This window comes from Leptopilina heterotoma, unplaced genomic scaffold, assembly GCF_015476425.1.
Source record: "Leptopilina heterotoma isolate Lh14 unplaced genomic scaffold, ASM1547642v1 Lhet_287, whole genome shotgun sequence".
In the NCBI taxonomy this organism is placed as follows: domain Eukaryota; kingdom Metazoa; phylum Arthropoda; class Insecta; order Hymenoptera; family Figitidae; genus Leptopilina; species Leptopilina heterotoma.
In genome coordinates, this window is record NW_025110994.1 from 23,253 (window position 1) to 38,999 (window position 15,747).

The following is a 15,747-nucleotide window of genomic DNA, read 5'->3' on the forward strand; positions in this document are numbered from 1 at the left end:
ATTTAACAAATGGACTTTTGAAATTTGGATCTGAAAATAATTGAAAAATAATAGTTGATGTTTGTAAATAAAAAAATCGGTAATTTGCATAATAATAATAATAATAATAAATTGAATAGAGTTTCGGGGGAAGAGTATTTGCTATAGTTAATAAAATATTAATGATATTAAGAAAATATTACCTAATATATTTAATAATTAAATTTAATAATAAAATATTAATTAATAATTAATAATATTAATAATTACTAATTGAATAAAAAACAAATATTAAATTTAGAAATAATTTTATTCTTGGCAAATTTTACTGAAAGAAACTAATCTCATTTTTATCTTGATTATTATTATTTTTTTTTTTTTTTTTTTGTACAATCGGTGACATCAATTAATGGATGAATCACAAAAAAGCAACTGACACGAAGCATAAGCATTTAATCTGCATAATTACAATCACTGGATAATTGTACCGTCATTTATTAGTCGTATTTGGAGTAGTTCGCTATTCTATCGCCAAGACCTGTTTATAAAAATATTCGAATTTCAAAGAAAATTGTCAAGTAGTTAAAAAATTCAAGTCATCACTCCTGTTTTGAATTTCGGCCTCATGTTTTAATATTTATTTGAAAAATGGTTTTTTTCCGCTCCGATGGAAGAGAGAGGGAACCAGGCGTCTCGTATTATATCAGTAGATAATTTTAATATTAATTAAATTAATACAAAAAGGAAATAAAAAATTATTGTCCTTCTAGAAAATGTGAATGAATACCTGAAACTTGCTGCGAGTGCTGACAAGCAGCAGCTTACTAGGATTAAGACTGTTTTCGAGAAAAAAAATCAAAGATCAGCCCACACTATTTCACAATTGCAAAAAAAATTGGACAGCTATACGAAAAAATTGAAAAATTACGAGATAAATGGCGCGCCCACGAGTCATCGACAACCAAGGGAAGTTCTTCGAGACATGGGACAAGGGCTGAAGTGAGTTTTCAATTCCTAAAATTATTTTCTATATAGAAATTAAATACATATTAAATAATAAAATTTTTACAGGGATTCAATTATTTTCACAAATAATAAAAATCACCGCAAAACAATAAAATTCGTTGCGGGAATTTAATTATTTTCATAAATAATAAAAATTTCACAAGAATTCAATTATTTAAAAATTAAAATACAATTTTCATAAAATTGGTGAAAATTGGTAAAATTTTTAATATAATTTAAAATTAATTCCTCGATAAAATGTTATTATTCTTAAAAATGTTATAATTCTTGACAAGAATTAAATTATTTTCATAAATAATAAAATTTTTAAAAGTATTCAATTATTTTCATGAATAATAATATTTTTCTCTGGAATTCAATTATTTTCAGAAATAAAATTCATCACAGGAACTCAATTCTTAAAAAAAAAAAAATTGTTAATAAAATTCGTTGCAAAAATTTAATTATTTTTATAAATAACAAAACTTATCGCAAGATTTTAATTATTTTTTATACAATTTTAAATAAAATGATAGAAAATTGTATTTATTCTTAATTTTTTTTTTAAATTCGCCGAAAGAATTCAATTATTTTTACAAAATTTTTCATAAAAATTCAATTTTCAGAAATATTCAATTATTTAATAAATTATTTATTTTTCTATTTAAATAATTGAATTCTAGTAAACTTTTTTAATAAAAATTGATATAAAAATAAATTTCAGTTGAAACTTTAGATAATAATTGAATATTAAAAAAAATACAGCGTGAATTCTTGGAAATAATTGAATTTTAAAATTAATTTTTCTGAAAAAGTTTATTTCGATTTTTTTCATATTATTTTAAGTTTTTATGTTATTTTTATTATTAAAAATAATCGACTTAAAGAAGAATTTTAGTTAAAAATTCTTGAAAATAATAATTGAATTGATAATGATTTTAAAAATTTTAATTTTAATTTCAAAATAAAATTGAAATGAAATTAAAATGAAATGGAAATAAAATTAAAATGAAATTGAAATAAAATTAAAATGAAATTGAAATGAAATTAACATGAAATAGAAATGAAATTAATTCATTAAATTGATTACAATTTTAATTTAAATTAATTATACGATTTTATCATTTTAGAAATGTTGGAGGTAACATCAGGGACGGTATTACAGGATTTTCTGGGTTTGTATTTTTTTCCTATTAACATTTTATTCGTATTTTAGTTTCTTTGTGTAAAATTAAATAATTATTTGAATATTTAATTTTTCCAGGAGTGTGATGTCCAAACCTCGTGAATTTGCACATCTAATTAAAAATAAATTTGGCAGTGCTGACAATATAAATACATTATCACGTAAGTGATTTAAATATTCTCATTAACATCAATTGACATATGAAAATAGTTTCGTTTCGAAATTATTGCAATTTTTTTCAATTTATCTACAAAGTTTTCCAATAATTGATATAAAAATCCATTAAATTCCAATTTTTGACAATTGATTTACAAATTTTCCAAAAATTGATATAAAAATTTATAAAATTGCAATTTTTTACAATTGATTTACAAATTTGCCAAAAATTGATATAAAAATTCATGAAGTTGCAATTTTTCAGTAATTGACATAAAATTTAATGAAATTACAATTTTTCAATTAATTAATAAATTAAAATTAATTGATAATTGCAATTTTTTTACAAACGATATAAAAATTTATCAGAATTGCAATTTTTTCGAAACTAAATTTTAACAAGCAGAAAAGAATTTAGAGAATTAATAGCTATGATATAATAAAAAGCTTCACTAATAAAAATAATTATTTCTATTATGAATTTAAATTTATGAAGTTAGGAATCGGTTCATAATTTTTATTATTTATTATTATTTTTTTTAATTATTTATTATTATTAGTTTTTTTATTATTTATTATTATTAGTATTTTTTTATTATTTATTACTATTAGTATTTACTATTACTTTTTATTATCATTATAACAAAAACTGAAATGGTTCGTTAAGTTCATTCAGTTAAGAATTTATTTATTATTTTTATTATTCGTTGTCGTAACAAAAATTGAAATACTCTTGAATTTCTCGCTGCCTTGACAGTTGACAGTAGTAAGTAATAAAAAATTAATAAATAGGAGCTATCGTACTTTTTTTTTTGGTGTGTGACTCACGATTCAATTGATAATTTTCCTCACTGTAAAAGCTTTACTCCAAACTACTATTTCTTTAATCACTTTGTCAGCGTAATGTTGAAAAAGAAGAAAAACTTTTTTTCACGCTTGTTGCTTTCTCACTTATTTTCTATTTTTTTTTTTTCTGGGACAAACTTTCAAAAGGCTGTGCACTATCTTCACAATCTCTTCGAGCACTTTCGCTTCTCGTGTGAACGCTACTTCTTCTCTATCTCATCGTCCCGAAAAAAATACTCTTGTTATCCAATACTAAGGAAAATGTTGGCTTAAAAGATTTTTATATACATCAATACTTTAGAGGGTTGTTCTGCTTCTTCTCTTTATTGAGTGAATCGAACATTTATCCTGCATCGTTTCTCATTCCTCTCAGTTATCATTCTACTTTCGCGATTTTCAAGTTTTTGTTTCTTTTAAATGTAACTGTTTTTAACACTGCGTTTCGTTCTTGACAATTTTCTTTTTGGGAAATCATTTTTGTTCTTTCTTCCCGATATAATAAAAAAAAAGATTTTTGATGAAGAAATTAGTAGGAAGGTTTTAACCTTCCTATTAATTTCTTCATCAAAAATCTTTTTTTACAGTAGATATGAAAAGGTAAATTAATTTTGAAGTAGATTCGAAGAGGTAAATTAATTTTGAACTAGATTCGAAAAGGTAAATTAATTTTGAACTAGATTCGAAGAGGTAAATTAATTTCGAAGTAGATTCAAAAAGGTAAAATAATTTCGAAGTAGATTCCAAAAAGTAAATTAATTTCGAGATAGATTAATTAAAAAAAAAAACAGACTTAGTTTAATGGAAGCTAAAAATCTGTTGGGAAGCTAAAAATTGAGTATGAAACGGAACGCAGGTGCTTAATTAAAATAATTAAAAATTGATTCTATAAAGCCTGACACTGGGTATTGGATAACGGTCTAACCGGCGACCTCTGTGTCCCCACAGATGGCTCGACATTTTATGTAAACGATACACCACATGCAGGTAATGGTGATAATGCTAGCGTCGAAGAGGAAAAGATTCATCACGGCTCGGCTACACTCCCTGGTGGATGTAGTCTGGGATCAACGCACAGTGCAGCAGCCATGAAATTTCCATCCGAAGAGGGCTCCGAATGTTCTAGTGTCACCAGCGAAAGTGGTCCCGGAAGTCGAGGGCAAACACACACCTGCCACGGTCACAGGGACACTTTCAGTCTCAAATCCATCTTCTCCGAACTTCAAGAGCACAGAGAAAATTTCGATCGAATGCGCGAAAAATTGGAAGGTCTCAAGGTTCGTCCCAAATGGAAAATTTTACTTTTCGTCGTTCTGTAATATTTTTCCCAGTCAATTTTTTGTCACTCTGTGGAATTTTTTCATTCAGTTTTTTTTAACTCTTATGGCTCGAACTAGAATCACAAATCATTGCAAAAATTCAATTATTTTCAAAAGGAAAAAAATTCTTCACAAAAATTCAATTCTGTTCAAAAATTAAAAAAAAAATTCACGTCAAAATTTCAATTATATTTAAAAATCATTAAATTCTTCTCCTAAATTCAATTATTTTCAAAAGTAAAAAAATTCTTCACAAAAATTCAATTCTGTTCAAAAATTTAAAAAAAAAATTCACGTCAAAATTTCAATTATCTTTAAAAATAATTAAATTCTTCTCAAAAATTCAATTATTTTAAAAGAATTTTAAAAAATTCACGTAAAGTTTCAATTATCTTTAGAAATAATATTTTATTAATTACTTTAAATAAAAATGTTTGATAAAATAAAATTACAATTTAAATTACAATTAAATTCTATACAAGAATTAAATTATTCTCAATACAATTTTAATTAAATTCGACAAAAAAATGTAATTAGTTTCAAAAATTTTTAATTCAATTCTTTACAAGAATTGAATTATTCTCAATACAATTTCAATTCAATTCAGCGAAAAAATTCATTTATTTTAAAAAATGTTTAATTAAATTCTATACAAGAATTAAATTATTCTGAATACAATTCTAATTAATTCGACGAAAAAATTTCATTAGTTAAAAAAATTTTAATTAAATTCAGCGAAAAAATTAAATTATTTTTTAAAATAAATTTTAATAAAATTCTGTGTCAGAATTGAAGTATTTTCAATGAAATTTTAATTTAATTTGTCGAAAGAATAGAATTATTTTTAATAAATTTTCATAAAATTATGTATAAAAATTAAATTACATTTAATATAATTTTAATTTAACTCACTGAACGAATTCAATTATTTATAACACAATTTTTGTCAAATTCCTCGAAAAATGTAGGGGAACATAGTCTAGGTCGGCCACCTTTTTGACTTTTGTTTATAACTTTTTTTTAAAAATGAATTTGGACAATTGAAGTATATGGTTGGAAAGTCCTGTTTAATAGGAACATTTTTTCTGTACAAAGTAAATTGACAGGTTTAAAAATGAAAAAGTTATAAAGATTTAAAAAAAAAAAAATTTGTAGTCCAGGTTAGCCATTACAGTCAAGGTCGGCCATGTTTAAAATTCAAAGGGCATTAATCGTTAAAAAATAAAATAACATGTTTGGAGTTACGGAAAATTGATTCTTTATTGTTTACAGTTTGTAACTTAATGAAATAACAAAATAATAACAATAAACAATATAAAAAAATAAATATAAATAAAAAAAAGTTTTGCACTAAAATATTAATAAAATTAAATAAAAATATTAATAAGATGATCAATTATATTATGAGTTATACAGAATTGCAGTTTTTGCAAATGAAGTAGCTCGTCCTCAACTTTGCGCATTTTAAACACATAGTGGCCGACCTTGACAGTAAGTAACATTACCGAATTGTTGTAAACAAAAAGAAATACGTTTCGGGATTCGATTTTTTACTTTGTTTTCCTTTCAACCATGAGTCCCACAAATTTTCTGCATACTTGCCTTGACGATTCAATTTGTTTTTTATCTTTTATTAATGGTTTTTCACATTATGCACAAAACTTTTTTTGAGCTTTTTTTGTACCGACGTCACAGAAAACACAATTTTCGATTTTCCGAAAATGTAATTGAACAAAAAGTTAGGTTTCACTAAGACAAGCTTCGACAAAAATGCGCGTAGGTGGCGCTAGTGAACTTGACAAAAAAACGCGAGTGGCCTACCTAGACAGTAGGCCAACCTTGACTACATTCCCCTAATTCTTCTTACAAAATTTTTAACTGAATTCTAGTAGAATTTTCTAATATAAATTGGTTTAAAAATGGATTTCAGTTAAAATTTTAAATAATAATTGAATTATATTAAAAGCATTAGAGCGTGAATTTTTAGAAATAATTAAATTTTGAAAAGGTTTCAAATTAAAATCTATGAAAATCTGAATTGTTCATATTTTTAACTAACAATTCTGTGGATTTAATTTTTTTAAGAAAGTTTCATTGCAAATTTTTTTTTTTTTTTGCGAATAATTGACATTTTGTAAAATTGAATTGTAAACAGATGAATTTGAAAATTCGCAAAGAATTTTTTCAAAAGTTATTAAAAATAATGCATTAAATTTATAGAAAAATTTTAATTAAAAACACTAAACAAAGATTTAATTTTGGAAAAATTTAAAATAATTGCAGAAATTAAATTATTTCTTCGCAAAAATTAAATATTGTTCAAAAATAATGAAATTCTTCTTAGAGATTCAATAATTTTCCCAAATAATAAAAATCATCGCAGAATAATAAAACTGTAAACAAGAATTCAATTATTTTCATAAATAATAAAACTCATCGCAGGATTTCAATTATTTTTAATTTAATTTCAAATGAATTCCTCGAGAATGCAATTATTATTAAAAATTTTATAATTCTTGACAAGAATTCAATTATTTTTGAAAATATTTAAATTCTTCTTTGGAATACAATTATTTTTACAAATTGTAATAAATTTCGTTGCAAGAATTCAATTATTTTCATTAATAATTAAACTCATCGCAGGATTTCAATTATTTTTAATACAATTTTTAATAAATTTTTCGAAAAATGCAAAAATTTTGTAATTCTTCGCAAGAATTCAATTATTTTTAAAAATTTTAATAAAATTCATTGCAATTATTTTTAATTCAATTTAAAATTAATTCCTCGAAAAATGCAAGTTTTTAAAAAATCTTATTAAAATTTGTTGAAAAAAATTCAATTATTTTTAATACAATTTTAATCGAATTTCTCGAAAAATGAAATTATTTTTAAAAATTTTATTAAAATTCGTTGAAAGAATTCAATTATTTAAAAATTTGTTGATAAAATTCTCTATTGAAATTGAATTTTAAGAATCGTTCAATTATTCAACAAAATATTTATTTGTGTATTTTTATTAATTGAATTCTAGTAGAATTTTCTAATAAATATTAATGTAAAAATTAATTTCTGTTAAAATTTTAGATAATAATTGAATATTAAAAGCAATATGGCGTGAATTTTTGTAAATAATTGAATTTTGAAATTAATTTTTCTAAAAAAAGTTTAATTCAGTTTTTTTTACATTATTTTAAGTTTTTATTTTATTTTTATATTTAATTGAAGAATTTCCTTATAATCAAAATTGCGTATAAAATTGAATATTGTAAAGAAATGGATTTATTTATTTTTGGACCGTAAAGTCTGAATGTTTAAATTCTTTCACTGGTTCGAGCTCTGAACTCTATAATTTTTGACACTCAATTTTTTGCCACACTGTAATTTTTTTTCTCATTTTGGAATTTTTTTTACCAAATAAAAATTAGAATTGTCCTTTAGACTCTTCAGCAAGAGGTGACGTATCTTTCGCACGCGGTACAAGAGGAACGTTTCCGCTGTGAACGATTGGAGGAGCAGATAAACGACCTGACTGAACTGCATCAAAACGAAGTTGAAAATCTGAAGCAAATAATCACCGATATGGAGGAGAAAGTACAATATCAAAGTGAAGATCGTTTAAGGGACATTCACGAAATGCTGGAGAGTTGTCAGACGAAAATTTGGAAAATGGAACATCAACAGCAACAACATCAGCAATATGTGACACTTGAAGGTTTAGATAACAGTAATGCGAGAGCATTAGTTGTTAAATTAATAAATGTAGTCCTTATAGTTTTGCAAGTAATTCTATTACTTGTGGCAACTGGTGCTGGTATAATGATGCCATTCCTTCGAACGAGGTATTTTTTCCACTATATTTCATTTAATAAATAACAGACCAAAAAAAATGTACTAATTTTATAGAATTATAAAAAAAAAAAATGTATTGATATAAACCGATATTTGACAAATTGTAAACTATAAAAAATAATCGTTTCTGTTTTGTTATAAAATTGAAACTAATCACTTTTTTTTTCTTTTGAAAGTAGGATGCGCAAGTATTTTTTAATATTAATTTAGGAGATTATTCATGCTTCATTATTCATCATCAAAAAAAGCATTGCATGATTTCAAGTCACGATCATTTTTTTTGATTTCTCATTCTCATTTTTTTCGTTTGTTTTCTTCATGTTTGTTTCAGCTGTACTAAGCCTCATTGTTTCATGTGCAGGGTGCGCATACTTACCACGACGTTTGTCGTCCTGGGCATTGTCTTCGTGCTCAAACAATGGCCAGAGGTGCACGATGTCGGAAGTCACCTAATGCGACACCTCAAACAGACTCTAGCTGTCAAGTAGCATTGTAAGTTTTTTCCTCTGCAATTTAGTCCAATTGTAAAAATTTTTAATACAAAGATTTAACACAAAAAAAAAAAAAAAAAATTTTTTAAATTTAATACAAAAAATTTTTTAAAACCAGGATTGCCATAGGTCGGGGAATTTAGAAGAAAATAAGGGAATTTTATTAAAAGTACTGGAAAAATAACAAATTTCTAGAATTGGTAAAAAAATTCTGAATTTTGTTGTCTAGCAGTACATTTAAAAATATTGAAATGAAAATTTCAATTTTAAATTCTTTCTATTTCTAAAAATAATTAAAATTTACAGATTTGTAATTTAACTTATTTTGAAAAATCTAATTCTTAAGAAACTATCGAAAATTATTATTTACCTATAAACTATTTTTCGAATAATTTAATTTAAAAATTCAAAAAATATTTGAATCTTTTGAAAGTTGCGCTTTCAATTTTTATAAATAATATAACTAACTATCAAATGTTACGCGCAAAACGCAGAATTTAATTTTATTATTTTATTATCGTGTAAATTACCAAAAAATTCTATTTTTAAATATCAACTTTAATTTTTGAACAATTTCGGATTCAAAATTTTTAAAAATTCTTGAAAACAATTCAATTATTTTCAATACAATTTTAATTGAATTCATCAAAAAAATTGAATTATTTTCAGGACAATTTTAATTAAATTCATCGAAAAAATTCAATTATTTTTAATAAATTTGAATAAAATTCTATACAAGAATTGAATTATTCTCAATACAATTAAATTCAATTATTTATAATAAATTTTAATAAAATTCTGTATAAAAATTGAATTATTTTCGAAAAATTTCAATTATTTATAATAAATTTTAATAAAATTTTGTGTAAGAATTGAATTATTTTCAACTCAATTTTAATTAAATTCATCGAAAAATTTCAATTAATATTCTTTTCATTAATTTTAATAAAATTCTGTATAAGAATTAAATTCTTTTCAATACAATTTTAATTAAATTTGTCGAATAAATTGTCAAGAATTTAATTATTTTCATAGATGGAATTCACAGGAATTTAATTATTTTTAATATTTTTAATAATTGTTACAAAATTCTTTATGAGATTTCAATTTATTCTCAATGTAATTTCAATTGAATTTCACAAAAGAATTTTATTATTTTCACAAAATTTCCATAAAATTCTTCTAAACAATATTGAATATAATTTTCAAAAATTTTAATAAAATTCTTATTGTCTTAATTTAAATCAGTAATAATTTTTTAATTTTTCTTGATCAAGTCTTGATTTTCTATAGTAATTTATGAGTAACTATTTTTGTTATTTTAGAAAGTTAAATTAATATTAACTAAATATTAATAATATAGATTAAATTTTAAGAAGTATCAAGTTTTAAAAATTTGTATTTGAAAATTCAGAACAAGTTAGCTTTTTGAAATATTTTTATTACAATTTTTTTTACAAATTGATTGTATTTTTTAATCCTATATATTTAATAGAAAAATTTACAAATTCTCGAAATTCCATGAAATTGAATTGTAAATAATTGGATTTCGAAAATATTTTTCTGACTTTTTTTCCTTTAAGTAAATAATTGAATTCTTAAGAAACTTTCTCAAAAATTATTAAAAATAATGGAATTAGAGTAAATAATTGAAAATAATTCAATTCTTATACAGAATTTTATTAAAATTTAATATAAATAATTGAATTTATTCGAAAATAATTCAATTCTTATACAGAATTTTAACAAAAAATGTATGAAAAGTAATTGAATTTTTTCAAACGAATTAAATTAAAATAAAAGATGAATTTTGATTCAAAATTAAAGAAAATAATTGAATTGGAAAAATGAATTTCGGTCAAGTTACAGTAGCAATTCTCATAAATTATTGAATTTCAAAGGATTTAAAATTTGAAATTGTTAAAAATCTTTATTTTTGGGGAAAAATAATAATAATGATTTAATATTTAATTGTTTTTAGGAGTGAAATAAAATATTCTTTAGGGACAAGGAAAAAATCAAAGTTCTGTCTGAAAATCAGGGAAAAATAAAATAAAGTTTGTGGCAATCCTGAAAACTAAATTCTAAATTGAAAATAGAAATAATAATTTTTACTAATAGAAAAAAGCAATAAAAAATCTGTAAATTAATTAAATTAAAATTAAATTTAATTAATTATTTAGTTAAAACAATTTTTAAACAATGAAAAAAATTTTTTTTTTTAATTAAAACAATTTCTGAATAATTTAAAAAAATTTTTTTTTAATTAAAACAATTTTAATTAAAATTGTTTGTCGCTTGGCTTTTTTCAGGGTGGAATATCAGAAGCTAACTAATCCGCCCTAGGGGAAAAAATGAACTATTTCGGCTTCATCTCACGTTATCGTCCAAATATGGAAAATAGGTGCAGTATTGTTTATCGTTTTGTACACGCTCCACTCTCCCCCTCTCTATCGCTCTCTCTATTGTCAAGCTTTTTTATACAGCGTGATTTTCGAGAGAAATCCAGTACTATGCCCTTTAAAAAAAAAAATAATAATAATGCTGTTTGAAGCCAAAAAAAAGAAGAAGAGAAGTCACGATAGTAAAAAAAGAAGCAAACACGAAACATGCCAAACGCGAATGACCGTATCGGTTGCGTTAATTAGTTGTGACTAATATATAATGTTAATTTTTTTATTATTTTGATTTTCGTGTAAGCTATCAATATTACTTGAACAGTGTGTGACACTCTTTGCAAAGCTCGAAGCACAAAAAAAAAATTTTTTTTTTGCAATGAGCTAAAAAACACATATTACCTAAACAATAAATTTTGCTTAAGAAACAAAAATTAGAAATGGGTAACAAAACAATTGTCAAATTGTTTCAAAAATATTTGTTAAATTGCGTCCAACACTGTCCTCATTTTTTGTTTTTGTTTTTTGAGGATAAAATAAAAATGAATGCGCGAAAATCAGTGAACTGTGATTCTATTGCAAAATGGATTGCTTAACAGGGTGTGTGTGATTGGACAAAAAAAATATGTTTAGGATACGAGTGATAAAATGTACCTCGACTTCAATAAATAACATTACTGTGTCTGTCTGGTCAAAATTCGAAAATTGAAATAATATTTCACCGCAGCATTAAATTTTAACTAAAAATTGAAGGAAAATTTTAAAAAAATTTTTAGCATGTAAAATAGTGTCATTTGGTATTTTTTAATCACATTCATATTTTGCAAAGAGGAAACAAAAAAGAAAAAAAAAACAGTGTAAATAGTGTCATTGTCGTCCATTTTTCATAGAAAAATTATTCCCCGAGTGGCACTATTTTATTTCTTTCTCAATTTCTCAAAAAATGGACCAAATTCTTTTTCTCTTTCTGCCATCACAGACACAGAAACATATTTCCAAATAATGCGAAAAGGATATAGGTGGAAAAAAAAATAATAGCCCATGACAAATAATCGCTATGAGAGAAAGACTGATGGTTTAACCGGTTACGATCTCTTTTCGATTCTTCGTAAAGCGCTCGAGATAAAAAGCAAAATTTTTTTTTTGCACAATGGCGTGTTTATATCGGTTATTTCAAAAAAAAGGAAAAATTACGGGCAAGGTTTTTGGTAGAAATTTTCACTATGTGACTTGTTTTTGAAAAGTGGATCATTGTCCACCAAACACCGATTGCAAACATTCCTTATTATTTTAGTTTTTAGATCACGAGGCTCTTTATTCCAATAACAATTATTATTCATTTAGATAAATTTTAATTTCATATCGAAATTTTTTTTAAAAAAAAAGTCTGAAAAATTTAATTTTAGATTAGAAATCTAAACAAATTGAAAATTGAGAAATTTTTTTATACTGTAAATATTCATATATACATGAATGTGTATAATGGGAATATTTTCATGTATATGTGTATGAAAGCACTCATTCCAATAATGTGCTTAAAATGTTATTTTTTCTTAAAAAAAAAAATTGGGCATTAAATAATTTTGAAAATTGGCAGCAATTTTTTCTATTATAAATTTTAGCTTCGTAGAGTTCAAGTTCAAAGAAGAAAAATTTTATCATTGACGGTGGTTATGACCCTGGAAATATAATTGTGTGAGGACTCTAACGTTAAACGACTCGAGTGAATAATTGTGAATTTAGTTTTTATTTTCTTTCCTTATTATTAAGCAATTTTTTTTCACTTATAAAGAAAATAGTTTAGAAAAGAAAAACGCCAAATTCATGTGTTCCTAATAATTTTAATTGCTCTCTCCTTTTTTTAAAATCGCATTAATTGAAAACTTTTGGCAGCAATAATCATTTTTCGGGATCAAAAAAAAAAAAATTGTACACGAATTTTCGACAAAAAAAAAAAATGTTTATAATTTTCTATCGAGCGTTGTACGCCAGAGGTGGGGACTTTTCCCTTTTTTTTAAAGAAAAAAACACGTAGAATAAAAATCCGCTTGATTCGAATTTAAAAATTCTTTTTTGCGATTGATTGAGTAAAACACAGTAAATAATAAATTCTTAGCTGCAATTGCAAAAAAAAAGCGCATATAGATTGTAGTTTTTAAATTGTAAAGCCCCCAAATTGACGACAAGTGAACCAATATTTAATTCGAGAAGAACGCTTAATAATTTCCGAATATTTTTCCTTTTTTTATTTTTATGATGATAAATATTTAAATCGGTATTTTATCATTTTTTTTCTTTTTATATACAAATTTTAGAAATTGAGCCGAAAAATTTTTTAGAAATTATTACGATCGTTATTCTCGTTTTTTTTTTAAATTTTGTATGAAAAAAAAATTGTCAGATACATTTAATCTGAATGAATGTAACATTGAACGAGTGTTTTACTAAACTTTTTATATATTTTTTTATGCTATTTAGTTTTACCATTTTATACAGAGACTTTTGACGCTTGTGTATAAAAAATATTTTTAAATAATAAAAATTTTTTTCCATCATCGTAAAATAGGAAAAAAAAATGTATTTAGAAAAATAAAAATATTTAGAAAAGAATGAAAACTACGAAAAATGTATGTTTAGAAAAAAATAGAATCTTGTAAAAATTTGAACAAGGAAATTTTTAGTTTTCGCAAAAATAAAAATCTCTGTTCACGTGCCTAAAAAGAAAATGCAAATCGAAGTAGTTAATGTTTACGAAAAGAAAAAATAAATTTTGATTATAAATCAACGATTTGTGGTATAAAAAAATGAGAATGCCGATAGGAGACTTGTCGTCAATATTTGGGCAATCACCCAGTAGTGAGAGAAAAAAAAATCACTAACAGTCATTTAAAATATGACAAGTTAAACGTATCGAAAGCTTGGAATGCCACTGCGTAGTTGTTAAATAGTCAAAGTTGATGATAAATCTATATTAATATGTATGTTAATTTTGAGTAATAATGTCAAAACACTATCTTATAACAATCAAAGTGTATCGCACTACATGTTATACTTTTTATTTTTCTTTCATTTTAAAAGTAGTAAAAAAAAATTCATACCACTCACGTTAATATTATTATTACACACAATGTCACAAAAAAAAATAAAAACAGAAAGATTTTTAATATGAGGCTGCTTTATTGTTGTTTACTGCGAAGTTATATATTATATATTATTTTTAAAATCAATTATAATTTATTTACTTTTAGTAAACTGGAAAAATTATATATCTTATTACGAATTACAAAATATTAAAGTGATTGTTTATTTTTTTAAAAACCCAATTCTTTCGGAAAATCCGTAATGTTCTATTAGATTTAATTACAAATTTCTTTTTGTAAAATTGTTCGAAAACAAAAATGACTTCTTTTTTAAATAAATATTTAATCAATACTTTTATATCATTAGAATTAAGATTTTCAAAATTTTAAATTCAAACCTTTTTAAATTCAATAATTTATAAGAATATTATTTGTTATAAAACATGAAGATAAAATAATTATTTTATATTATAAGAATATTGTTACTGTAACTTTTTCAAAATTATTTTCATCATTTCAATTCAATTATTTTTTTCAAGAATTTTTAACTAAAATTCTTCTTTAATTCAATTATTTCTAATAATTGCAATTATTAGTAACTTCTACAAAATTTAATTATTATCTAAAACTTTAACTGAAATTAATTTTTAAATAAATTTTTATTAGAAAATTCTACTAGAATTCAATTATTTAAATACAAAAATAAATAATTTGTTGAATAATTGAAAGTTTCTTAAAATTAAATTCTTAAAATAAAACTTTATCAACATTTTTTAAAATAAATTGAATTCTTTCGAAGAATTTTAATAAGATTTTTAAGAATAATTGCATTTTTCGAAAAACTCATTGAAAATTGTATTTAAAAAAAATTGAAAGTCTGCGATGAGTTTTATTATTAATGATAATAATTTATTTTTGCAACGAATTTCATTAAAATTTTTAAAAATAATTCAATCCTGATAAGAATTTTAATATTTATAAAAATAATTATGAAAATAATTTGAATTTTTGCAATGAATTATATTAAAATTTTTAAAAATAATTGTATTCCAGAGAAGAATTTAAATATTTTCAAAAATAATTGAATTCTTGCGAAGAATTCTAAAATTTTTAAGAATAATTGTATTTTGCGAGGAATTCGATTAAAATTGTATTAAAAATAATTGAAATTCTACGATGAGTTTTATTAGTCATGAAAATAATTGAATTCCTGAAAAGAATTTTATTAAAATTTTTTATAATTATTAAAATCCTGAGAAGAAGTTTAATATTTATAAAAATATTTGAATTCTTGAAAGGAATTATAATTTTTCTAATGATAATTGCAATTTCAAAGAATTCATTTGAAATTCGTATTAAAAATAAATAATTGAAATTTTGCGATGAGTTTTATTAATTATGAAAATAATTAAATTCTTATGTAGTACTTTATTGAAATTT

The 15,747-nt window shown here is 22.9% G+C and overlaps 1 protein-coding gene across 5 annotated transcripts in view; it reads left to right on the forward strand.

Annotated features, from left to right (window-relative positions):
* Window positions 1–14,393, forward strand: part of LOC122504275 (transmembrane and coiled-coil domains protein 2) — a 29,398-nt gene extending 15,005 nt beyond the window's left edge. For 2 of the 5 annotated variants that reach the window (XM_043615310.1, XM_043615306.1), the window contains 8 exons: window positions 750–978; window positions 2,115–2,159; window positions 2,249–2,331; window positions 3,084–3,092; window positions 4,118–4,446; window positions 7,930–8,330; window positions 8,672–8,832; window positions 11,144–14,393. In XM_043615310.1, coding sequence (XP_043471245.1) covers window positions 750–978; window positions 2,115–2,159; window positions 2,249–2,331; window positions 3,084–3,092; window positions 4,118–4,446; window positions 7,930–8,330; window positions 8,672–8,828 — 1,253 coding nt within the window. In that variant the 3' untranslated portion in view covers window positions 8,829–8,832; window positions 11,144–14,393. The remainder of the gene's footprint in view (window positions 1–749; window positions 979–2,114; window positions 2,160–2,248; window positions 2,332–3,083; window positions 3,093–4,117; window positions 4,447–7,929; window positions 8,331–8,671; window positions 8,833–11,143) is intronic. The other 3 variants (XM_043615308.1, XM_043615307.1, XM_043615309.1) reach the window with 3 other exon arrangements.
* The last annotated feature ends 1,354 nt before the right edge of the window (window positions 14,394–15,747 follow it).